Source organism: Pseudorasbora parva, chromosome 7 (genome assembly GCF_024679245.1).
Source record: "Pseudorasbora parva isolate DD20220531a chromosome 7, ASM2467924v1, whole genome shotgun sequence".
NCBI lineage: Eukaryota > Metazoa > Chordata > Actinopteri > Cypriniformes > Gobionidae > Pseudorasbora > Pseudorasbora parva.
The window spans coordinates 7,110,166-7,138,110 of record NC_090178.1 but is presented as its reverse complement, the minus strand read 5'-3'; the positions used below and the strand labels follow the sequence as shown (position 1 = coordinate 7,138,110).

At 38.3% G+C, this 27,945-nt stretch overlaps 1 protein-coding gene across 2 annotated transcripts in view; it reads left to right on the top strand.

Moving 5' to 3' along the window:
* Positions 1-27,945, top strand: part of cdk14 (cyclin dependent kinase 14) — a 223,704-nt gene that overhangs the window by 57,991 nt on the left and 137,768 nt on the right. For both annotated transcript variants that reach the window (XM_067447900.1, XM_067447901.1), the window contains 4 exons: positions 13,735-13,980; positions 17,797-17,891; positions 19,766-19,845; positions 25,408-25,502. In XM_067447900.1, the coding sequence (XP_067304001.1) occupies positions 13,735-13,980; positions 17,797-17,891; positions 19,766-19,845; positions 25,408-25,502 (516 nt within the window). The remainder of the gene's footprint in view (positions 1-13,734; positions 13,981-17,796; positions 17,892-19,765; positions 19,846-25,407; positions 25,503-27,945) is intronic.

Sequence of the window (27,945 nt, the reverse complement as noted above, 5' to 3'; positions counted from 1 at the left end):
CTTTAGTACTTTCTTTAGTCTGTGGGAAAATTTGAGGATCTCATCCCGAGATAGCAGCGCATCTGACGAGACAAACCGCGCTTTTCAGGAACCAATCCATCCGATCTGTTTCCAGTTCAGTCACAATGTAAACATTTAAGTGCCACAGACATACTGATGGCAACACATTCACTTTCCATAATCGCGGACATGAGGTAAAAAAAAAAACATATATAAAAAGTTAACTTAGGTTATTGCTGTCTGTAAACACAGTAGTAAACACAGCTGCAGATGCACAGCTTTGACTAGACCTACAGCTGCAATCTCATGAGATATGCCATACCTGGCAATGGTTAATGTTTAGTGAATAGCTTATGACATCAACTTGACATTTCGTCACCTTTGTTTCCTTGTATGTGATTGGTTGAAACCGTTTTTGATGCCGTTAGAGTAAAAAAAAAATTGAAACTGAAACGAAAAAAATAAATGCCGTTTTTTCGCCGCAGCACATTCGCGTTCGGTGTGGAAGCGCTCATTACACAAACAGCTGACCAAAAAATAAAACAATCGTGCGAATTATTTGCACATCAAAATCGCGTCCAGTGTGAAAGGGCCTTAAGCCCAGGCGCCACTCTTCAGCATAATGATAACCACATTCAAAAACATTACAGAAACTCCTCTAAATGTCCAACATAACGGAACATTAAACACTAACATTAACTTACAACATCTTTCCCTTTACATAAAACCATAAATGAACACTTTAATCCCTAAATTTACTCTCATAATTTAGTTCCTTGCATGCTGGGAACTACAGATCCACTGCCCAATAGTTATGTCAACATAAATATTTTATGTAGTTTTAACACAAATTAATTAGGTAAACTACAGTTTTAAATATATTAGGTTGACTGAACACATTTAAGTAAAATTTAATTTAAACGTGTCGTATCTATGAAGGGCCTGAACCATTTTTTTGAGTGGCAGCAACTCATAAAAATATGAGCATGTTGCACTCTGCACTCCTTCATTATGCATATACACTTAAAAATAAAGGTTCTGATAGGAAGTTTGCAGCAGTGCCATAGAACCTTAAAATATTTTTTCCCCCTGAGTGTGAAGAACATTTGAAAGATCTAAAGAACCTTTTTTCCACTATAAAGAACCTTTTGTGGAATGGAAAGATTCCATGGATGTTAAAGGTTTGGAACATCAATGCCGATAGAGGACCTTTATTTTATTTTAAAGAATGTACTTTAAAGAGATAGTTCCACCCTCAAGTTGGTCCAAACCTGTATGAGTTTCTTTCTTTTGCTGAACACAGAATGAGATATTTTGAAGAATATGGCTAACCAAACAGTTACTGGACCGCATTGACTTCTATAGTATGGAAAAAATACAATGAAAGTCAATGGGCTCTGTCAAATGTCCCTTTAAGTCTATTCTTTTGCTGCCTGCTGTATATTTTGAAATGCAGCTCACTTGCATCTCTATCTTTTGGCCATTCATGCATACTGATAGATGTGTTGGTGTGTGACAGCTGAGGAGAACACAGGTGTTTCAGTCTTCTGGTAATCGCTGAGATTATATCTTTCATTCAGAGGAGGTTTGGATCAGTAAATGAACCGATTTTTGTCTGAGTAGACAGTACATTTGATTTGAGATTGTCAGTCCGTTCATTCCGCTGAAGAAACATTTGGTGAGCTGGAGTTTTGTATAAAAAACTAAATAATTCAATGTTTAGTGACCTAGCTTGCATACACTACTGTTCAAAAGTTTAGGGTTGTTAAGATCTTTTGAATGTTTTTGAAAGAGTTTTTTTCTCTTGCTCACCAAGGATGCATTTATTTGATCAAACATACAGTACAATGGTAATATAATTTAAAATAACTTTTCTATTTGAATATATTTTTAAATGTAATTTATTCCTGCGATCAAAGCTGAGTTTTCAGCATCATTGCTCCATTCAGTGTCACATGATCCTTCAGAAATCATTCTAATATGATGATTTCATGCTCAAGAAACATTTATTATTATCAGTTGAATATTTCAGGAAAATCAGAAAGTTTAACCCTCTGGTGCTCTTTAGTCATCTTTGACTGAAACAGTTTACATTTCGTTTTCTTAGAATTTATTGCTTCAGTGGAATGATACGAAACTTGGTAAAGGTTTTGGCACTTGCTGTGTGAAAAACAAAATCAAATCATGGATATGATTTGAAAAGATTAAATGGTCCTGACATTTTTTTAACACTTGTATTGTTCATAGTCAAAAATGACCGCATTAGAAATGAAGAGGAGACTAATGTCATCTAGTGGAAGCGTTTCGTACTGCACATTAACAAATTCTTACTGAAAGCTCATTTTTGATAGCCTGGATGCCAGCCGAACTTAGCCCCGCCCACAAAATTTTTAGGTCGGGCAATTCGGTCTGGCCTCACTCCATAGAGGAGTAATTATCCCCGAACAGAAACTGTTCGGACCAATGAAATCATCAGGGCGGGCTTTAGAAGATGACGGACAGATGATCAACAGTAACGTAATCATCACGTCATCAAAGGGGCTTGGATTATATTTGTTTGAATCCTAAACGGAGAGCTTGTTTGTATATGCATTCACAAGCACAATTTCTCTCAGAAATGATGATAATGTTGGGTAAGTACTCTGTGTATCATGAAAAAGATAGTGTATTCCAGCCTGATTTCAGCGCGCGTGCAGACAGGGTTGCCAAGTTTTTACAACAAAACGCGGCAACTACTAGGGGGGTTCTCCGGTGAAAAAATGGTGTTTGGGAGGTAAAATGTGTGTTATTTTGGCAAGGTTACCTGCTAAATTTGGCACTCCAGGGTCTATATATCACATAATAGTCGCTTCAACCCGCAGACATAGAAAAGAACCCACGGAAAAAACGCGGACTTGGCATCACAGTGCTGAGCTCTGTTGACATTTGACAAGTAACGTTATGCGTCCCTTCGTTGCTCTGATTGGTTGTAGGTCTGTCCAATTGATGTCTTTCCTAGTTCGGTTGAAACACGCCTCATAATCACAGCCCAATGGAGCAGTTTCAGACTCATATTCTGACTAGAATTGAGTATGACCACGTCAGGCTACATTTTTGAGATATCATCCTCAAATTTGAAACCCAGGTGTATGGCTAAGATTTTCTAGCAGTTTTGGAGTAAAACATGTTTTACTAAACCTTTTGTAAGCCTATAAAATGTCACTTTTGGTAAACTGAATGCATTCTTGCTGAATAAGTATACATTTCTTTAGTCCTGACCCCAGTCTTTTATACCGTAGTGTATTGCAAACAATATTTCTGTATCTGTTCAGAACTACATACTAGCATTCTTTTGAATATTGCATACTGTTTTTTGTGCGTTTGTTTTCAAAAATATGTTATTAAATGTTATATAACACTAAACATTTATGCAGTTATAAAATATTCAAAACACTAGTTTGCAATGTTCTTGTCACATGAACTTATGTTGCATATTTAGTGATCATTTCATATTTATTTTCGCTTTCTCTTTTTCTGTAAAAATATTTTGGCCGTCCGATTAATAATGAGTCAAAGAGGACATGTTGAAAGTCTTTGTTGTAGTTATTGTGTATGAGAAGTCATCATTCTGAACATACCCAGATACTTAGTCTGTGTCTGTGTAATTCTCTGATGTCGTTGAGAGATTCATTCATTATGAAGAGATCAGAGCTGTTTTCACACTGAGATTATGGACTGGAAAGCCTTTTCTCACTGAATATTGTCAAAAAGCTTAAAAAACACAAAGATCTAATGTTTTCGCTCTATCGCCCAGCCCTAAACTCCTGAGAACTAGAACAGCATCATTATCAGGCTTCCTATCTACATGGCTTGTTTGGTGTGGTTTTCCTCTTTACTCGGACAGTTTTCACTTCATGAAAGTGGTTTTCTGTAATCAGGGAGTGTTTTCCCAACGGATTCTTAAATATGAAGGATTGTTTTTCAGCGGTACATGTTTTAGCCCTTTTGCTGGAGTCACTGTCATCCATTTTGCAGTGCCGTTCCTGACAGCCGTCCTGAATAACGCCATTGGCAAACCTCTGCGATGACAAACAGCACACGCTCGCCGCTATACATTACAGCTCATGTTCATTTAAATCATACAACTCCATTCGTTTCAGGACTGTAAATGATTTACAGATCAGACCCGTTTAATCATATTTATTTCTTTATGTAATCTAATTTATAATTATTCATATTTATCTGTTCTTTATTCATTGTATCTTCAATTATGTATGTATTTATTTAATCTTATTTATTATTTATTATTTTATATTATTTAATCCTATTAATTGAATCAAATTTGTTTGATCTTTATGTATTTATTTCTGCCTATTTGTTTTATATATTTTATCTGTATTCATCCATGTAAGCTTATTTATTCCTATTTTATCTTGTTTATCATATTTAATTATATTTTATCTTATTATCTTAAGACCCCTTGTATTATTTATGCATTTGGTGTTATCTTATTTCATATTTATTTGATCTTATTTATTTATTTGATCTTGTTTTATCTTAATGTATTTATTAATTAATCTTAATTTTATATTGGTTTATCCTATTTAATCCTTTTTTTATTTTATATTTTATTCTATTTAATCCTATTATCTTTATCTTATTTATTTATTTGATTTATATTTGATTAGTCTTATTTATTTATTTGATCTAGTTTAATCCTATTTATTTGATCTTATTTTATGTATATTAATTTATGTAATCTTAATTTTATCTGGTTTCATTAATCCTATCAACTTTATCAGATATTTATTTATTTGATCGTATTTTGTTTTCTGATTGTAAAGTGTGTTTGTGCATCTTTCTTTATGTTATTCAGAGGCTTTTATTCCTCAGACGTGCTCGTGACCTCTTTATGAATCATGAGTCTGAGCGCATCATCCCACACGTTCAGCAGTAAAATAGTCCATCAGATGTTTTTCACACCTAAAAGGGCCGTCTGGCACATGAAAGCCAGTCCTCGTGCGAGAAGGTCGGCGGCAGATGGGCGAGTTTGTTTCAAAGCGCTCCTGATGCGTTTGTGATGGCAGAATGCTGCCATCTTCCAGATGAAGCCTTGATGGAGAGATAGTTGAGTCAGAAAATGATGTCGGAGAACTACTTCGACTATTAAACACAACTCCAAGCACATCAGTGTCTGCAGCTTGAGTTACAGGAACGTTCGGTGTTTGAGGACTCTGTTCATGTACAGATGTGAAGCTAACAGTTTAAAAAGAGTCTTTGGTTGTGTCCAAAACCTGGAAAATGCTGCCTTTGGAGGACACATTTGAAGGCAGGAAGGCATCAAGCAATGTCCTAATCTAATGTTCGCTTCACTTCTTGTCTCCTGGCTGAGATACCTTCATCTGATGGATTTTTAAGTTATCATACATGTATCCTTAGCTGCTTTTGATATCCCACAATCCTGTGCTTTCCATTCAGTGACAGTTGAGCTTGAAAAATAAGATGTAGTCCGAAAGTTGCGTTTGCAGGTCAGTTTGTGTGTAAATGTTTTTTAAAATCAATATTTTCCACTTCTGATGTCATTTCTAGCGAGAAATTACTAATGTAGTAATTAAATATGTGTTTCGTTCTCACCAAAGGTCTCTCTATTTTGCTGTCGATCATTAAACCGTTACACTGCCTTAAAAGTCTGTCCGAAATCAGTTTCGTGAGGTGCCTTCATGCACAAAACGCTGCCTTACTAGACACTGTCTGATAAGGCAGCGAGGCAACGAGTCAGCTGCCTAGGTTTTCGGACGCAGCCTTTGTGTTTTTTGGCAGTGTAACAAATAACCACTGAGCATTGATGTCCAGCTTGCGGTTTCCAGTAAGTGCTCTGAAATCCCTCACACACTCACGTACGGTCGGACAGTCGTCCTCGTGTTGAGGATGCTGCAGTAAATCAGTCCGTGTCGATTGTACATGTGAAGGTAAATGTTCTGTCTATAGGGACGCTGCTAATTGCTCTCCTCTCGCAGATCTTCTACAATAAAAGCACTTTATTAGTGTTGTTTGATATGGATAAATCACGTGTGTGCGAGTCTGTCGATAGACGCGGAAATAAGACTGGCTTAAATGTATTCTGTACAGTTGTTTATGCAAGGTTTCTTTTGGTTATTTTTTTCCACGAGACCTCGAGGAAATGTGCTCTGATGATGTTATGTTGATGCTGTAATATCTGGATTTGTTTCCTGATTAACTGCTGCCATGGCAGGTTTTTAAAATGACAGCCTTAGTTACGCGATCCTAGATTTTGTACATTTTGTAAAATGTGAGGGGTGCTTGCTTATATAAAAATGCTTCTGTGATGCGATGATGTTGCTAGGTGGTTGCTAAGGAGTTGCTATGTGAATGGTTTCTGTCTGAAGTCACAAAGGTCCTGCGCCCTCATGTCTCTGTGATCTTCTGGTCTGTAGATCTGGCTCAGGTCACCTTCAGTGTTAATCTGGGGATTTAATCGTCCAGCAGGGGATTTGTGTATTTATGTTTTAATTGTTTGTTTCTGATTTTATTTATTTTCTATTTATTTAAGAAAAAAAATATTATGTAAAAAATATTTGTTTATTTTTGATTAATTTGTATTTATTTATTTTATATTAGTTTATTTGTTGACTTATTTATTTGTTGATATATTTGTTTCGTTATTATTATTTATCTGTTTGATTTTTTATTTATTTTTATATATAGTTTATTTTTCAAATTTATTATGTGTGTGTATATATACAGTCTTGTTCAAAATAATAGCAGTACAATGTGACTAACCAGAATAATCAAGGTTTTTCGTACATTTTTTTATTGATACGTGGCAAACAAGTTACCAGTAGGTTCAGTAGATTGTCAGAAAACAAACAAGACCCAGCATTCATGATATGCACGCTCTTAAGGCTGTGCAATTGGGCAATTAGTTGAATTAGTTGAAAGGGGTGTGTTAAAAAAAATAGCAGTGTGTTATTCAATCACTGAGGTCATCAACTTTGTGAAGAAACAGGTGTGAATCAGGTGGCCCCTATTTAAGGATGAAGCCAACACTTGTTGAACATGCATTTGAAAGCTGAGGAAAATGGGTCGTTCAAGACATTGTTCAGAAGAACAGCGTACTTTGATTAAAAAGTTGATTAGAGAGGGGAAAACCTATAAAGAGGTGCAAAAAATGATAGGCTGTTCAGCTAAAATGATCTCCAATGCCTTAAAATGGAGAGCAAAACCAGAGAGACGTGGAAGAAAACGGAAGACAACCATCAAAATGGATAGAAGAATAACCAGAATGGCAAAGGCTCAGCCAATGATCACCTCCAGGATGATCAAAGACAGTCTGGAGTTACCTGTAAGTACTGTGACAGTTAGAAGACGTCTGTGTGAAGCTAATCTATTTTCAAGAATCCCCCGCAAAGTCCCTCTGTTAAAAAAAAGGCATGTGCAGAAGAGGTTACAATTTGCCAAAGAACACATCAACTGGCCTAAAGAGAAATGGAGGAACATTTTGTGGACTGATGAGAGTAAAATTGTTCTTTTTGGGTCCAAGGGCCACAGGCAGTTTGTGAGACGACCCCCAAACTCTGAATTCAAGCCACAGTACACAGTGAAGACAGTGAAGCATGGAGGTGCAAGCATCATGATATGGGCATGTTTCTCCTACTATGGTGTTGGGCCTATTTATCGCATACCAGGGATCATGGATCAGTTTGCATATGTTAAAATACTTGAAGAGGTCATGTTGCCCTATGCTGAAGAGGACATGCCCTTGAAACGGTTGTTTCAACAAGACAATGACCCAAAACACACTAGTAAACGGGCAAAGTCTTGGTTCCAAACCAACAAAATTAATGTTATGGAGTGGCCAGCCCAATCTCCAGACCTTAATCCAATTGAGAACTTGTGGGGTGATATCAAAAATGCTGTTTCTGAAGCAAAACCAAGAAATGTGAATGAATTGTGGAATGTTGTTAAAGAATCATGGAGTGGAATAACAGCTGAGAGGTGCCACAAGTTGGTTGACTCCATGCCACACAGATGTCAAGCAGTTTTAAAAAACTGTGGTCATACAACTAAATATTAGTTTAGTGATTCACAGGATTGCTAAATCCCAGAAAAAAAAAAATGTTTGTACAAAATAGTTTTGAGTTTGTACAGTCAAAGGTAGACACTGCTATTTTTTTGAACACACCCCTTTCAACTAATTCAACTAATTGCCCAATTGCACAGCCTTAAGAGCGTGCATATCATGAATGCTGGGTCTCATTTGTTTTCTGACAATCTACTGAACCTACTGGTAACTTGTTTGCCACGTAGCAATAAAAAATATACTAAAAACCTTGATTATTCTGGTTAGTCACATTTTACTGCTATTATTTTGAACAAGACTGTATGTATATATATATATATATATATATATATATATATATATATATATATATATATATATATATATATATATATATATAAAAATTTAAATTATTATTTAAACATTTAATTTGCATATTTTTCTTATTTGTTGTATTTATCTGTATAATTGTATTATGCATTTAATGCTATAATTATATTTAATTTTGTTTATTTATTTGTTTATTAACTTGTTTTTTAAAATCTAATTAATACATTTTTTATTTACGCTTGATTTGTTTATTTTTTAAATGTTTTATTTTTTAATGTATTTATTTTTCTAATTTTATTTAATTTTGGTTTATTTTTTGTACATTTTCATTTGTTTATTGTATCTAATTTATTTATTTGTCAAGAACAGTCACTGATGTTCAAGGATTAAGACACACCTTATGAATTTCTGTTTCTGTAAATTCTGTCAAACCGCTTCATTTGGATGATACTAAATCAAAACCTTGCAGATTAATTATCCACTTATCCAATAATGTGGCATGAATATTTAACATGTCCAGTGCTTGTCAAACACCTTTGAGTATGAGTTTTACAGTATGAGCTGAACCCTCGTCCTGCAGTTCTGTTGTTACCTGAAATGAGAAAACAGCTGCAGTTTTACATGACAAGAGTCATGATGGAAACCATCTTGACGTGCGTTTGTAAGCGCACAAACAACCGGGAGTGATTGAGAATCAATTAGAGCTCATTGTGGCTTGAGCACGTCTAGAACAATAAACACACTCACGGCAGCTGCTCGGCCAATATTCACATCTTATTCACGACTGACAGCGGCGTCTGTCTGCAGCAGAATAAAGAGACGAAGAGAGAAAACAGAAAGCTGGCGTACGGACGGCTGGTGGTTTCAGCTCAGAGACGCTGACAGCGGCTCCGTTCAGGGCCGTCTCACTCCGCTCTCTAGACCCCGTTCCTGTTCACTTTTAAAAAGGTCACTTACATGTTCATGTTTCAAACGCTGGCCTGTCAGGAAGAGAAGAGAACAGAGCAAAATGCCATTTAGCTCGACCGGCTCTGTGTGACATTTCACTTCACAGTTTCTGTTTAACAGGAGCATCCATCCATTCATCCACCCACCCATCCATCCATCCATCCATCCACCCACCCATCCATCCATCCACCCACCCACCCACCCACCCACCCATCCATCCATCCATCCATCCATCCATCCATCCATCCATCCATCCATCCATCCATCCACCCACCCATTCATCCATCCATCCACCCACCAACCCACCCACCCACCCATCCATCCATCCATCCATCCATCCATCCACCCACATACCCCCCCACCCATCCATCTATCCATCCATCCATCCATCCACCCACCGACTCACCCATCCACCCATCCACCCATCCATCCATCTATCCATCCATTCATCCACCCACCCACTCACCCATCCATCCATCCACCCATCCATCCATCCATCCACCCATCCATCCATCCATCCATCCATCCATCCACCCATCCATCCATCCATCCATCCATCCATCCATCCATCCATCCATCCATCCATCCATCCATCCATCCATCCATCCATTCATCCACCCACCCATCCATCCACCCATCCATCCATCCATCCATCCATCCATCCTTCCATCCATCCATCCATCCACCCACCCACTCACCCATCCACCCATCCATCCATCCACCCATCCACCGACCCACTCACCCATCCACCCATCCATCCATCCATCCACCCATCCATCCATTCATCCATCCATCCATTCATCCATCCATCCATCCATCCATCCATCCATCCATCCACCCACCCATTCATCCATCCATCCATCCACAAACCCACCCACTCATCCATCCATCCACCCATCCACCCACTCACCCATCCATCCATCCATCCATCCATCCATCCATCCATTCATCCACCCACCCACCCACCCATCCATCCATCCATCCATCCATCCATCCACCCACCCACCCACCCATTCATCCATCCATCCACAAACCCATCCATCCACCCATCCATCCATCTATCCATCCATCCATCCACCCACCCACTCACCCATCCATCCATCCATCCATCCATCCATCCATCCATCCACCCATCCATCCATCCATCCATCCATCCATCCATCCATCCACCCATCCATCCATCCATCCATCCATCCATCCATCCATCCATCCACCCATCCACCCATCCATCCATCCATCCACCCACCCACCCACCCATCCATCCATCCATCCATCCATCCATCCACAAACCCACCCACCCATCCATCCATCCACCCACCCATCCACCCACCCTCTCACCCATCCACCCATCTATCCATCCATCCATCCATCCATCCATCCATCCATCCATCCATCCATCCACCCACCCACTCACCCATCCACCCATCCATCCATCCACCCATCCACCGACCCACTCACCCATCCACCCATCCATCCATCCATCCACCCATCCACCCACCCACCCATCCATCCATCCATCCACCCATCCACCCACCCACCCATCCATCCATCCATCCATCCATCCATCCATCCATCCATCCATCCATCCATCCATCCATCCATCCATCCATCCATCCATCCATCCATCCATCCATCCATCCACTGTTAGTGTTGTGTTGGGTAATAAAAGAAGAAACACAGATTGATTGACATGTTCTGACTCTGGAACCAACCAGAGAAGCTGAAGACCGTTTGGTGTAAGTGAAGCAGTGGCTCCGCCTGGACACTGTATATTTAGGTCATTAGAGGCGGTTCTCTGGGATGTTTTGCCTCTGAAAGGCCCGTAAATTTTTAATCTGAGGGGCAGAGCGTACATGACATGCTCGTCTGAGCCTTTTGTGCCGCTGACAGTCTGCGTGGCGATGGAGTGGCCGGTAGGTACACAGTGTTAAGATTAATGCTTGCGTGTGTGTGTGTGTGTGTGTGTGTGTGTGTGTGTGTGTGTGTGTGTGTGTGTGTGTGTGTGTGTGTGTGTGTGTGTGTGTGATGGACATGTACCGTAGACTGTAATACAGTAGCTGAGAGCGCTGGATCTTGTAGATTTGTATGAGCGTGGACGTTCGCTTTCATCGAACCCTTCTCCAGCATGCATTCGTCTTCACGGCAAACAATATTTTCTTGGTCTTATTTGAAGTCATTTTTTCATGTTTTTCATTTAAGGCAATACACTACAGGTAAAAATAGGTTGTGTTTTATTTCATGAATTGGTCAGTTTTGAGATTTGGTCTATTTTATTTCAGACTAGTGAAAGAAAACATCTAAAGCAGTGTTGATTTGATTGCACTTTGCATCTGTACATGTATCTTTAAAGACTGAACTCTCAGAAACTTCCGCAGCTTTACATTCATCAGGCTTTAAAACATGTTCTGCAGTCAGTCACCTGGAGAAGTCCTGTGATATCAGTGATTTCCTCTGTTCACCTGTGGTGTTACGTTTACCAAAATGTAAATATTGTTTTTCCTTTCCACAGTGTCAAATGTTGTTTTTAATATATATTTTGAATATATTCTTGTTATTGTTTTTTTTAGCATAGAACTCACTGAACTAGGTTAGGTTTTTGCTTAAAGTGTCTCTTTTAAAGGTTCCTAATTTTGTTTTGGAGTCTCAATAGGATTACATGCATCCAAGATCAACAAATACTTTAATTTTCTTATAATATGCATTACCGCCTCACCAAATTGCTCTGATTGGTCAGATGGCCCAGTCTGGTGTGATTGGTCTACTCTGCTCTGATTGGTCAGATGGCTCAGTCTGTTGTTTTTGGTCTACTCCGCTCTGATTGGTCAGATGGCTCAGTCTGTTTTGATTGGTCTACTCTGCTCTGATTGGTCAGATGGCGCAGTCTGTTGTTTTTGGTCTACTCTGCTCTGATTGGTCAGATGGCCCATTTTTTTGTGATTGGTCTACTCTGCTCTGATTGGTCAGATGGCTCAGTCTGTTGTTTTTGGTCTACTCCGCTCTGATTGGTCAGATGGCTCAGTCTGTTGTTTTTGGTCTACTCCGCTCTGATTGGTCAGATGGCTCAGTCTGTTTTGATTGGTCTACTCCGCTCTGATTGGTCAGATGGCTCAGTCTGTTTTAATTGGTCTACTCCGTTCTGATTGGTCAGATGGCTCAGTCTGTTGTTTTTGGTCTACTCCGCTCTGATTGGTCAGATGGCTCAGTCTGTTTTGATTGGTTTACTCCGCTCTGATTGGTCAGATGGCTCAGTCTGGTGTGATTGGTCTACTCCGCTCTGATTGGTCAGATGGCTCAGTCTGTTGTGATTGGTTTACCCCGCTCTGATTGGTCAGATGGCCCAGTCTGTTGTGATTGGTCTACTCCGCTCTGATTGGTCAGATGGCCCAGTCTGTTGTGATTGGTTTACTCCGCTCTGATTGGTCAGATGGCCCAGTCTGTTGTGATTGGTTTACCCCGCTCTGATTGGTCAGATGGCCCAGTCTGTTGTGATTGGTCTACTCCGCTCTGATTGGTCAGATGGCCCAGTCTGTTGTGATTGGTTTACCCCGCTCTGATTGGTCAGATGGCCCAGTCTGTTGTGATTGGTCTACTCCGCTCTGATTGGTCAGATGGCCCAGTCTGTTGTGATTGGTTTACTCCGCTCTGATTGGTCAGATGGCCCAGTCTGTTGTGATTGGTTTACTCCGCTCTGATTGGTCAGATGGCCCAGTCTGTTGTGATTGGTCTACTCTGCTCTGATTGGTCAGATGGCTCAGTCTGTTGTTTTTGGTCTACTCTGCTCTGATTGGTCAGATGGCCCAGTTTGTTGTGATTGGTCTACTCCGCTCTGATTGGTCAGATGGCTCAGTCTGTTGTGATTGGTCTACTCCGCTCTGATTGGTCAGATGGCTCAGTCTGTTGTGATTGGTTTACTCCGCTCTGATTGGTCAGATGGCTCAGTCTGTTGTGATTGGTCTACTCCGCTCTGATTGGTCAGATGGCTCAGTCTGTTGTGATTGGTTTACTCCGCTCTGATTGGTCAGATGGCCCAGTCTGTGGTGATTGGTCTACTCCGCTCTGATTGGTCAGATGGCTCAGTCTGTTGTGATTGGTCTACTCTTCTCTGATTGGTCAGATGGCCCAGTCTGTTGTGATTGGTTTACTCCGCTCTGATTGGTCAGATGTCCTTGTCTGTTGTGATTGGTCTACTCCGCTCTGATTGGTCAGATGGCTCAGTCTGTTGTGATTGGTCTACTCTTCTCTGATTGGTCAGATGTCCCAGTCTGTTGTGATTGGTCTACTCTGCTCTGATTGGTCAGATGGCTCAGTCTGTTGTGATTGGTCTACTCCGCTCTGATTGGTCAGATGGCAGTGTTTAATTGCTGATGTCTAAGACGTTCTTCTCTGCTTCTTCTCAGATATGTGTCACCAAGATGTCCACTCGCAGCTGCCAGGGATCCGACTCAGTCATCAAACCCCTGGACACCATTCCTGAAGACAAGAAGGTGCGAGTGCAGCGCACGCAGAGCGGCTTCGATCCCTTCGAGAAACCGGCGAGTCAGGTGAAGCGAGTCCATTCGGAGAACAATGCCTGCATCACCTCCAAAAGCTCCTCCTCTGGGAAAGAGTCTCCAAAACTACGCCGCCACTCCAGCCCTAGTTCTGTGAGTGTCTGAGTGTGTTTTCTTCCATTAATGATGTTTTATTGGTGCTAATAAGAGTTCATGATGGCATGAGCGACTCCATGCCTAATTTGACATTGCTAACAGATCATGGCTGTCCTTGATTCAGCTCATTTATAAACCTTTTTGTGAGGTTTCAAATGTGTTTTATTGTAGATATTGTTTGAGAGTGTCATTAGCTGATTATCTTTGATTTTTAATTGTCATTGGCCACATCTTGAACTTTTTATCACATACAACAGGGACTTTTTTGTCAGCTAAACTCCATTGAGCTAATATTTTTACTTGAAGTCCACCAGAGAGTTAAAGTTTAACTTACTTACAGTTAATGGTCACATGACATGCAGGTGTACAAATAAAATAATTTTCCCCATTTTTATTTAGTTTTCTTATGATTTATTTATTTATTTTAATGTCAATTTTTAATTATTTTATTCAAGTTTTTGGAAAGTTTTGATACGTTTTTTTCTTTTAAAATGATTTAAATTGACTTTATAATTGTTTTTATTTTTAGTAAGGGTTTTTATTTCAATTTTTTATTCCTAAAATTATTTATTTGAATGATTCTATAAATATTTAGTAAGTCTTTTATTTATGTTTTTTTATTTTAAAATAAAAAAAATTTTGTTTAATTTTTAAATGATTGTTTTGATTTTGTAAGTGAAGTTGCGTTTTATTTTTTTAAATCATATTTTAGTTTAATAAGGATTTTATTAAAAATATATTTTTTATTTAGATTATTTTAATTGTACTTTTATATAATTTTATTCACTTTTGGTGTTTTATTTTTAGCTTTTTTAATTATTTTAATTTTACATTTTGATTTGATTAATTTTTAAAGGAAGGATTTAATTTAGTTTTTTTTTTTTTTTTTTTATTAAAATTGTTTGTTTTAATGATTTAATTTCATTAACTTACAAACCCCACTTTGTTTAACCGTGATATACAGCATTGTGTATAATTATAAAATTTATTTTAATTTAATTTATAAAAGAAGAGTTGCTTTTTATAGTACGTAATACCCTGAGCGAGACACGACTGACCTGAGAGGGAAAACTAAAGGTTTGAAGAATGCAGCTAGTGAGCACATTTGCTTGCTGATTCACACCAATGAAAAATGGATGAGCGTAAGGCCTGACAGGAGTGAAGAGAGTGAGCGTGACCTCTTTCCCATAACACCCTTCTCATTAATCTGCCACAGACCTTCTTATTTAGAAAATCCACTAAAACCTGTTCTCCACAGAGCCCCTGCGCTCAGAGCACCTTAATCACAATAATAAAGCCCCCCGGTAAGGTAATATCAGCGCTCTAAACCGAAGCTGGTGGAATGGAGAGCGGATGTGTTTACTGAAAGCGTGTCATGATCTGTCCGTATGGTGGCCGCTGGTCTCTAAGAGACAGCTGGTGTCTGGTGTTGATAAAAGGCTGCAGGGTTTGCGGTTACAGGCGCATCTGAGCAAGCGGTTATCCGGGAAGAGTCCGGTAATCTTTCACACCAATCGCAATAAGTGACTCGCTGCTGCAGATCGGTGTCAGGCTGCACAAACCTGATTATGAAGAAACGCTGCTTTTCAGGAGAATTAGTGCCGTGTGCATTTGCTCTTCAAGACCCTAGAGTTGTTTTCTCTTTAATGCAGTAAAATATTACAGTACTGGCTTGGAATAATACAAATGCTTTGTGAGTTGCATTGTTTTTTAATGCAAGTAAAATATTACAGTACTGGCTTGGAATAATACAAATGCTTTGTGAGTTGCATTGTTTTTTAATGCAAGTAAAATATTACAGTATTGGCTTGATAAAGAGTTTTTTTGATTTGCGTTCATATTAGCATATTTATTATTGCTTTCAGTTATGGGATAATAAATAATTCAAATAATAAAAATGTTATTGTATTTTTATGATAAATGCAGCCTTATTGGGCATAAGAGACTTTTATTAAGGAAGTTAATGAAGAACCTTCATATGTCTGCAGATTTCATACAATAATTTGTGGAGTTTTTACCTTGAGCTTCACTATATAGTAAATATGGTTGAGTATAGTACATATATATAAATGTATATTAAATATAGTAACTATAACCACAGTTCACCTGTGTTCTTTCAGTCACTGCCAAAGTGCTCACAGTAAAATCCTGCAGAACACATTTCCTGTTTAACAGGAAACTATTAATCACATCCAGTTAAAACAGCAATGGGTCATTAATACAGGGACAGACGTCTCTTTCCGGACATCCCTGCTGTACGGCAGGATACTGTAAATCCTGGATCTGATCCAGAATACCCGACCCCACATCTGCTGCGGCCGCTGGGCCTCACGTGTCTGAGATCACTGAATATCCTTATCAAAGTCACCATGTAATCAAATGGAATTTGTCATAAATTAGTTATCCGTGCACATCATTATTTGTGTTAAATTTGTGTACCCTCATAATCTTTACTCAAAATAACGTCCTCTCACTCTGACAGTGCCATTCTCTTCTCTGATGATGTGTTTACTGGCACGAGGGCAGGGCAACCTGTCACTCACATGAGATCCACCAATAGCAAACCACCACCATCCAAACAATTCCACAAGGACAAAATCAAGCCCCGCCCTACATTTTCACTCAGATATACAGTGGAAAGTATTCAGACCCCTTACATTTTTCACTCCGTTATATTGCAGCCATTTGCTTAAATCATTAAAAAATAAATTATCATTTATGTACAAACAGCACCCCATATTGACAGAAAATCACAAAATTGTTGTCTTTTTTACAGATTTAGTAAAAAAAATTAAAACTGAAATATCACATGGTCCTAAGTATTCAGACCCTTTGCTCAGTATTTAGTAGAAGCACACTTTTGATCTAATATAGCCATGAGTCTTTTTGGAAAGATGCAAACAGTTTTTGGGGATCCTCTGCCATTCCTCCTCGCAGATCCTCTTCAGTTCTGTCAGGTTGGATGGTAAACGTTGGTGGACCGCCATTTTCTGGTCTCTCCAGAGATGCTCAATTGGGTTTAAGTCAGCGCTCTGACTGGGGCATTCAAGAACAGACACGGGGTTATTATGAAGCCACTCCTTCATTATTTAGGAAAACTCATACGAAGGTTTTCATCCAGTAAATCCCTGTACTTGGCCACATTCATCTTTCCCTTTTACTGCAACCAGTCGTCCTATCCATGCAGCTGAAAAACACCCCACAGCATGATGCTGCCACCACCATGCATTTACATTTATAGGCCAAAAAATTCTCATCAGACCAGAAAATGTTATAAGTGCAGCAGATTTTTTTTTTGTAACCTTGGCCAGATCTGTGCCTTGCCACAATTCTGTCTCTGAGCTCTTCAGGCAGTTCCTTTGACCTCTGATTCTCATTTGCTCTGACATGCACTGTGAGCTGTAAGGTCTTATATAGACAGGTGTGTGGCTTTCCTAATCAAGTCCAGTCAGTATAATCAAACACAGCTGGACTCAAAAGAAGGTGTAGAACCATCTCAAGGATGATCAGAAGAAATAGACAGCACCTGAGTTAAATATATGAGTGTCACAGCAAAGGGTCTGAATACTTAGGACCATGTGATATTTCAGTTTTTCTTTTTTAATAAATCTGCAAAAATGTCAACAATTCTGTGTTTTTCTGTCAATATGGGGTGCTGTGTGTACATCATTGAGAAAAAAATGGCTGCAAAATAACAAAGAGTGAAAAATTTAAGGGGGTCTGAATACTTTCCCTGTATGTAACAAGAGGGAAAAAAAGTTGATCGCAACTTCCTTTTCATGTTGACTTTAACTGTGTCTATCTCTGTTACAGCCCACAAGCCCAAAGTTCGGAAAGGCAGATTCATACGAGAAGCTGGAAAAGCTTGGAGAGGGATCCTACGCAACTGTATACAAAGGGAAGAGCAAGTGAGTTCAGTGCAACCATGCTCTTCATTTCCATACAGACACGCATGCTTATTTGTCTCAGGGTTATTTGACTTGATTAGTAATGGAACTGTAAGCAAAGACAACAGCACATAATTATTATGTGAAATCTGAATGAATTTTATTTTATATTGCTGTAATAAAACCAAGAGCCGGAGAGAGCTTCTCCTCCAGAGCATGAAATGGCATGTGTTGTATTCAATCCTTTCAGACAGAGAGTGTGTAACGCTTGTTTTTCCTTGATGATTACTTTCATAAATTAAAATCTGGAAAATAAAATTTCAGCCAGCGTGAAATGAATTGTGCATTTTTGGCAGTGTTTTTGATAGTAATGATGTTATTTGTGTGCAAGTTCTTTTGATTGGTGGAGTTATTTATTTACCGTCTTGACCTCTGTGTTAAGATTCACTCCATTGCCTCTAAATTGCATTTCATTGACTTAACGGTAAATCAGACTTGACCCTGTTTATTGTTGTGTTCCTGGTCTTATTGTGCATAAACAATCAATGCATTTTATTTCAAAGCACAAAAAACTTTTCTTTCATTATCAATCCCTCTTATTAAACAACATTATGTCACAAACAGTAGAGACACTTACACCATCCAGTCATTTCACTCTGGATAAAATCCCATATATGTCCCATATAGGGCCCTATGAAAAGTTTATACAGTATTTCTGGATTCAATTTAAATCAAAACGCACTTCTAATCAATTGAATTTTTCTTTTTATTAATTCAGATTAGTGCTGGGCAATTGATTAATTCACATCCAAAATAAAAGTGTGTGTTTACATAATATATGCGTGTGAACTGTGTATAATTATAATGTAAATATGAATACACACTTTTATGTATATATTTAAGAAATATTTGCATGTATATACTGTGTATATACTGTGTATATACTGTGTGTGTGTATATATATATATATATATATATATATATATATATATATATATATATATATATATATATATATATATATATATATATATATATATATATATATATATATATATATATATATTGTACAGTGTGTATTCATATATAATAATTATGTATGTATGTATATATGTATGGACCAACTTTATATTAGGTGACCTTAAGTACTATGTACTAATATTTTAATTAATAATTTGATACAATGCACTTATTGTGTACATACCTGTTTTTACATTGTACTTACATTTAAAAAAATACCTGCATGTAATTACATCTGTAATTAATTTCTGTAGTTGGATTTGTAATTATACAGTTGGCACTTCCCTTACACCTAACCCTACCCTTAAACACTTACCCAAACCACCACACCTGTCTCTAACTCTACCCGTATCCCACCTCAGCATCAGAAAAGGTGTTTTGCAATTCAATTTGAACACAGTAAGTACATTGTACTTATTTGTTGATGTAAGAACATAGTACTTAAGGCCACCTAATATAAAGTGGGGCCTATATATATTCATGTACATCATTTCCTTGAATCTACATCTACTGTTCCACTCTGCAGCCTTTATATATATATATATATATATATATATATATATATATATATATATATATATATATATATATATATATATATATATATATGGCTTGAAACCATTTTTTCTTCGGTTAAAATACTAACTTGCCTAAGACTTTTGCACAGTACTGTACATGCATATATGCAGACACTTTTATCCATTGCGACTTACATTGCATTTCAAAGTATACATTTGTATCAATTCACACATTTCCTGGAAATCAAAGCCATGATGTGCGTTTGAACTATAATAACAAATATACAATGCATTTTTTAAGGATCAGTTATGTAGTACAGGTTAATATAACGTGAAAAACATCTGGCATGTTTGCAGGGTGAACGGGAAGCTGGTTGCGTTGAAAGTGATTCGTCTGCAGGAGGAAGAAGGAACGCCTTTCACAGCGATCAGAGAGGGTGAGTGAACCAGGACATGACTATCTCTCTATCACTCTGTGCTTCCTTTCTCTTCATATGCAAGCCGCTGCCGCCACTAAAACAGTACAGTTTTTAGGTCTGGATTGAAAATATTGATTTCTCTACTTTAATTTGATTGCATAGATTGATTTCTCAAGTATCAATTCCTATCAAGCCCTTTTTCTAAAAACGGTGGAGTGTTCCTTTAATCCTACCCAATAACTAAACTTAAACACTACAAAAACCACCTTACTAACTATTAATAATCTGTAAATTAGGAGTTTATTGGGTTATAGTTCGTAGTGAATATGTATTCCCCATACTAAAGTTATTTTAAATTTTTGAATCTGTCACCTAAAGTGCCTGTTGTGGCAAAAGCAGCCGTTTTCCTCTCTGACTGCTAAATCAGCAGAGTTGTGATGTTCTCCGTGAAGTGGAGCAGATTGTGAAGGTGTGAGAATTTCGCTGCTCTCACCTTCACCGCCGCCACATGCTTTTTAATTGCTATGAGAGAGCGATGGTGTGTTTTTGATCTGCTTGATCCAGAGTTGATCATCGCAGAGCCCTTGCAGTCTTCCCCGGCGTGAGGCTCAAAAAAGGGCTTTAAAAATAGAACTAATTCAGCAATTACTGGAGATGTTCAAGCTGACAGAACGTGTGTGGAATGACTACAGGATGTGAGAGGAGAAACATAGACACTTTCACACACTGTTCACAAACCTAGTGAGCTGACAACATCGGCTGCATTTTTAGGGCCAGATTTACTTATCTAAGCAAATTGGTGTGCGACTGCAATCCTATAAAAGCACAGGTGGGTGTGGAAAGTTCTGCAGGTAATCTACTGACAATGTGCAAATGTGAATATAATAATTGGTTAAGACCAACCTACCTCTACTGGATATTGCATATATGTCACTTATACGTTATATTATACACACTTCATATATTTTTTACACAGTCATTTTTTTTAATAAATTATTTTGCACTGGGACTTTTTGTAATTGATTATTTTTAGATGTATGTGCTTATGTTTATGTCTTAGGCAACGGATTTACAGAGTAAGGATTACATTGTATAGTCTAACAGAAACAGAGTGTTTCCTGTATATATGACGACAAACTCTTGAATTAAAGAACACAGATGCAACCACAGACATTTTTGGGCAGTAAAGGGTTAGTTCACCCAAAAATGAAATTTATGTCATTAATGACTCACCCAAATGTCGTTCCACACCCGTTAGACCTCCGATCATCTTCAGAACACAGTTTAAGTTAGTCAGAGAGTGTGTGCAGTCTATGCACACTATACTGTCCATGTCCAGAAAGGGAATAAAAACATCATCAAAGTAGTCCATATGTGTCATCAGTGGGTTAATTAAAATCTCTTGAAGCATCGAAAATACATTTTGGTCCAAAAATCACAAAAACTACGACTTTATTCAGCATTGTCTTCTCTTCTGCGCTTGTTTTCAAACCTCAAATAAAGATTTAAACGGTTATGAATCAGTGAATCGATCAATCGCATCATGTCAAACTGCCAAACTGCTGAAATCAACTGAGATTGTTGATCCGAATCATTGATCGATTCACTGATTCATGAACCGTTTGAATCTTTATTTGAGGTTTGAAAACAAACGCGGAAGAGAAGGCAATGCTGAATAAAGTCGTAGTTTTTGTGATTTTTGGAGCAAAATGTATTTTTGATGCTTCAAGAGATTCTAACTAACTAACTGATGTCTCATATGGACTACTTTGATGATGTTTTTATTCCCTTTCTGGACATGGACAGTAAAGTGTGCATAGACTGCATATGCTCTGGGACTAAAATATAAAATATCTTAAACTGTGTTCTGAAGATGAACGGAGGTCTTATGGGTGTGGAACGACATTAGGGTGAGTCATTAATGACATCAATTTCATTTTTGGGTGAACTAACCCTTTAAATCATGGCACAAATACCAGTAAATTGATTATTATGATTATTGATCTTTTACGGCAAAGTCTTGATTTAGTTTTTGGACTCTACTAGACTTTTTATGTTTAAATGTTCAATAAACACTATTTTCCACATATTTGACATTATTGCTGCTCCTCTCTTCCCAGTCTGTCAATATTTTGTAACCATTTATTAAACCTTTTAAAGGTACACTATGTAACTCAAGTGGTTAATAAACAAAAATGCATGCATCTTGCAGAAGAACATTGCAGCCAAAACTACTTTTCTCTGTTTATGACGAGTCTCGCTCTCAACATAGTCTGAATATAAACACTCATTATAGGCGTCCGTAGGATAAGGCAAAAACACACTTTGGAAGTTGGATCCATTATGTAGTCACTCGATATGTCAATTTTGAACAAAAAAAAGGTCACATATTACCTTTAAAATAGAAAAAAATACTTGCTGCTGTTTTTTTTGTGCTGCTGATTTCCCACCAAAAATGACAATTTTAAAATAGTTAATTTTTTTATTTATCCAGTATTTTTCCATGTATTATGTATATGATGGGCTTCACAGCAGGATTTACTTCCGTAATGCAGATGTTCCTCTTTTCACTGTCAATGATCCCAGCGCTACAATCTCACTATCTGAGCTTTTGTTGTGCCCTTGAAAAATTAATAGCATTTACCACAGTCTGGCAAATCTGTTTACTATTCATCATGAAACGCGCTTGAAGTGTCGCTCGCTCCTTCTTTGTAGTAAATTAAAACATTTGTAGTGTTTCTCGTGCTCAAATGAGATGAGATTTCTTCGAACGGCTTGTTCTGCGGCGATTGCGTTGTTGTAGTCTGAAGAAAATAACACGTCTGATCTGAGAAATATGGAAAACGCACAAGAATCATCAACTTGAATGCTTTGTTGCTGGCTTCTGAGGATTAACGATTACGTTTAATTGCAGTGTTCATACATAGCTCGTTAGCTGAAATAATAGACAGGAAGCTTAGCCTGAGGAGGTCTGAGAGCTGTTTCCTGTCCCCAGAGTGGCGGCGCTCTCCATTTCTCACAGATTTCTGCTCATCTCCAACCTACTGGCAATCTACAACATGTAAATGATCTGCAGTGTGATTCAGGTGCAGGTACTAGTGAGATCTGGGAACATTGTCATCATTTGTAGATGGTAAATGCACTTATGTGGACTTATAGTCATTCTGACCCCCCTAAAGAAGGCTTGATCCCCCCTGAAGTACATTAAAACACGATACTGAACGTTTCAAAGAAATTATTCTACCTGTAATATTAAGCTTGACCAGAAAATGTAAAGATATGTTTCTAACTGATTGATTTTAAATCAGTTTATAAACCTGTTTAAAAACTTTGGCCATCCCTGAACTTTCCCTGTAGCCTGACAAGCCAGACCCACATCAAGATGTTTGGTCTGGAAACTCACCATTGACAGCTCAATCCGAGGGGCGGGATAACCGGTTGTCTTTCAAACTCCCTCGGCACGTGATTGGATAGCGCTCAAACCAACCAGAGCAACGTGAAGCGGAGCTAGTTACTAGATTAAACATTCGCTGTTTCCGGCCTGCAAAACTCCGAACACATCTTCCCTTTGTAAGAATGACTTCAGTGCCGTTCTTTTCTCAGAGAAAACAAAACTTTTTTATTGTCGTTGTAATTGTGCCGCCTCTACTTCTCAGCATGTGGATGTTTTTAACTACAAGACAGATACGTTTGTTTCAAAGGAGGCTGATAGCAGCAAAACAAAATATTGCTAAAAACGTGAGTAGGCACTTGTACAACAGCGCAGATGACAACATCACTTGACTAGCTTGACGATGCAAGGGTAAACTAATCGTGCATTTAGCAATGTGTTTAGGGTTTCAACCACTATATCACTGTCACAAAAGCATATAATTTTAGTGACGATTCTCTTTGAACAATCTGTGTTGTGTGTTGTGTGTGTGTGTGTGTGTGTGTGTATATATATATATTCACTCACCTAAAGGATTATTAGGAACACCACACTAATACTGTGTTTGACCCCCTTTTGCCTTCAGAACTGCCTTAATTCTACGTGGCATTGATTCAACAAAGGTGCTGAAAGCATTATTTAGAAATGTTGGCCCATATTGATAGGATAGCATCTTGCAGTTGATGGAGATTTGTGGGATGCACATCCAGGGAACGAAGCTCCCGTTCCACCACATCCCAAAGATTCTCTATTGGGTTGAGATCTGGTGACTGGGGGCCATTTTAGTGCAGTGAACTCAATTTGAAGAAACCAATTTGAAATGATTCAAGCTTTGTGACATGGTGCATTTTCCTGCTGGAAGTAGCCATCAGACAAATTGTAGCCTCTTTTTCCTATTTGTAGTGCAGATGAGTGGTACCCGGTGGGGTCTTCTGCTGTTGTAGCTCATCTGCCTCAAGGTTGTGTGTGTTGTGGCTTCACAAATGCTTTGCTGCATATCTCGGTTGTAATGAGTGGTTATTTCAGTCAAAGTTGCTCTTCTATCAGCTTGAATCAGTCGGCCCATTCTCCTCTGACCTCTAGCATCAACAAGACATTTTCACCCACAGGACTGCCGCAGACTGGATGTTTTTCCATTTTCACACCATTCTTTGTAAACCCTAGAAATGGTTGAGCGTGAAAATCCCAGTAACTGAGCAGATTGTGAAATACTCAGACCGGCCCGTCTGGCACCAACAACCATGCCACGCTCAAAGACATTCTGACATTCAGTTTGGAGTTCAGGAGATTGTGTTGACCAGGACCAAACCCCTAAATGCATTGAAGAAACTGCCATGTGATTGGTTGATTAGATAATTACATTTATGAGAAATTGAACAGGTGTTCCTAATAATCCTTTAGGTAAGTGTGTGTGTGTGTGTGTGTGTGTGTGTATATATATATATATATATATATATATATATATATATATATATATATATATATATATATATATATATATATATATATATATATATATATGAAAAATTGAATTAACCTTGCCATAGTGAAATAATAAGAGTTCAGTACATGGACATCGCATACTGTGAGTCTCAAACACCATTGCCTCCTACTTCATATGTAAATCTTGTGCATGAAAAACACCACAGAAAAAGAAGTGCTTCTCAACAGAAACCCAACCGTGACGCAAGCGTTGGGGATCATTGAGATGTTCTGCTTAAAGTGTCATTCAGTCGGTCTGTGTTCTGTCAGGACTCACGAGCCGCTTCGCTGAACTGCTGTGAGCTGTGAGCTGCTGAAATGAGCCAATCAGAGCAGAGCTCAACATTAATATTCATGACTCTTCCAAATAAGGCAAAAACAGAGCATTACATCCTTGGGACAATTTATAGGGTTGTAAATGGACCTGTAAAACTGTATCTGGAAATGTTTTGCCCTTAAATAAGCCACATACCCTCTATGTAGAGATCAGAGAACAATTTAACATATTGTTTCAAATAATTCTAGGGCACCTTTAAATAATTCATTATTGTTAATATTATCATCCAGGTATGGAAAACCTGGAAATATGAGGGAACATAAAGCTGTTCTAATTCATTAAATTGGTGAGAGTAATGTGTTAATGATGCGTCTGTGTTTCTCTCTTTCAGCGTCTCTGCTAAAAGGCCTGAAGCATTCGAACATAGTGCTGCTCCACGACATCATTCACACGAAGGAAACCCTGACGCTGGTCTTTGAGTATGTGGTGAGTATCAGACATGCTGACCGGATGAAAATCAAACAGCTGCTGGCGGACAACGGCTCAGATTTGTTTCTTTTATAAATAGTTTTTAATTCATTTTATTTTCAGTAACTCTACTCCAAAATGTCAGAGTACTTTTATGTCACGTAACCACACATCTCCTGTTCCTGTGCCTCATGGAGCCAGTAGTTTTGAAAGGCTTTAATGTGCTTTAGTCAGCATTACTTTAGCTCAGGATTTTTCTTACGCTTTGAACCTGGTGCCTGAACCGATCGTGCCCAATCCTGCAGCTCGGGCACGGTTTTTATTAGAGAACTGTTTTTCTAACTCTTTCCAAGCCCTGCTCTTCATCTGTGCCTCAAAGCGACAGGAACGTCTCACTGTTTTACTCACAAACCCACAGGCGTCGGGGCTGCTAATTAAAGCACATAGGAATAATTCAAATCATAATGCAAGTTCTGTCGCCATTTACTCGCTCTTGTGTCGTTCTCTCCCTGTATGATTTTCTGTCTGTCTTCTTTGAAATGCAAAAGGGGATATTAGGCAGAATGTCCAAGCTTCTGTTTTCCATATAATGCAACTTCTAGAGCTTGACAGTATAAATCCCTGTGCATGCACCATAAAAACACCAAGGGAGGGTTCACACTTGAAGTCTTTTTTGAAGCTGCCAGTGTCTGTTTTACATTATAATCCTATGGAGTAAACCATGTCGTGAACACTTTTTTATACACCAACGCCGATGTCTTTGACTAGTGAACTTTGTACTTTGGTCAGATTTTCAAAAGTTTGCTTTAAATCAAAGTTTGTAGTGATTCACCTCGTAACTGATTGACCTGGTTCATTATTATATTATATATATAATGAATGAAAAATACAAAAATTCCAGAACCAGGGCTGGTGAAAAAGTGTTGCACTCTATTATAACTATACTATTCCTCTAATGAATATGAAGGTGTTGTGTTCAATCTGAAAATGATATGCAGAAATATGGAGAAACAATTCCCGTTTGCCTCTGCGCTCTCTCAAAGGTCCCACTTGTCTGAAGCAGGTTTAGAAATACCAGTTTAGGTGTTAATGAGCCACCGGGACGACCCCTGTTCGTCTACAGGGAACATCTCGTCAGGAGGTTCAGCTTCTCAGCCTATTAATAAATTAACAGCCTACAGCTGGTCTTTTGGATTATTTTATATTATTATTATTTTTTATTTATCTTTGTAAAAGGCATTAAAACCTAATGCCAGCAGTACTTAAACCGTTTAAACCATGCTATTTTACCCAGAAAATTGTGCTTAATGAAGACTACAAGAATTTTGCACAATGATTAAATTAGCATTTGACAAAGGTCAAAATAAACGAGGAGAAGCGTTGTGAAAGTACAGTATCAGCCTTCACGGATCCAGACAGGACTTCTTCTCACAGGAACCCCTGAGTTAGATGTTAAACACATTTGATTTAGATGGATTTTTAGTTTGACTTTCCTTCCCTAAAAGTTTTTATCTGCTGTAGTGTTCATTTATTAATACTAATATGTACAGTAAGCAAAAGCAGACACTGAGCTATACGTCAAACGAATCATAACACAATTCAATATTTTTATGTTCTCAGCAAAAGCTGTTCTTAACATAAAAATAATTGTCCACTCAAATGATGCGTTTGACTTTTAATAAAGTGCACTTTTAATTTGGCAGGATGTCATGAGCTAATTGGTCCTCAGGAAAGAGTCATGAAAACTGAAAGGTCATGAAAACTGGTTGTGGGTTTAAACTCCTGCCAAGCTTGACACTTGATTAGATGCATCACAGAAAGAAAAGAGAGAAAGAAAAGAGCACATGTTAAACGTTTTCTCTGAATGTCAATGCCGAAACCTCTCGTCATTGATCCGTGTCACAGTCTAAAGGGAAGATTGGTGCTTTATATTTTGTGCTTTTTTGTGTCTCTGATATAACTTATTATTTTATACTCTAGTAAACAGTATTTTTTCCCCAGGAATGTATCCTCTCGCTAAATTGGATGAGCGTGAAATTGAGGCTCGAGTCTGATTTATTCATGAGAGCTAAGCTAACACGTCGGGGTGTCAAAGAAAACAATCAAAACACTAAGATTGGACAACGGCTCAGCTATTGATAGCTTTGGTCCGTTGAGAGACACGAGCCGTAGCTTAGATATTAATCTGAGACCACCGCTGTGATCTCATCAGAGTCATTTCGGTGAGAAAATGCACTCGGGCTGAATGCGGCCACATTTAGATGCGGGCCGCGAACAAACAGAGGGCTTCGCGCTAAGGAAATCAATTCATTTTCCACGGCGAGCAGTTAATAATGATTGACGGCGACGGACAGGCATATCTGAAGCCCGTTTGAGTGAGCGGCTGCATTATTCATGAAAGGAAACGCGTTTATCTGCGGTGCGGGACGGGCAGCAGCGGGTGTTTGCAAATATCAGCAGC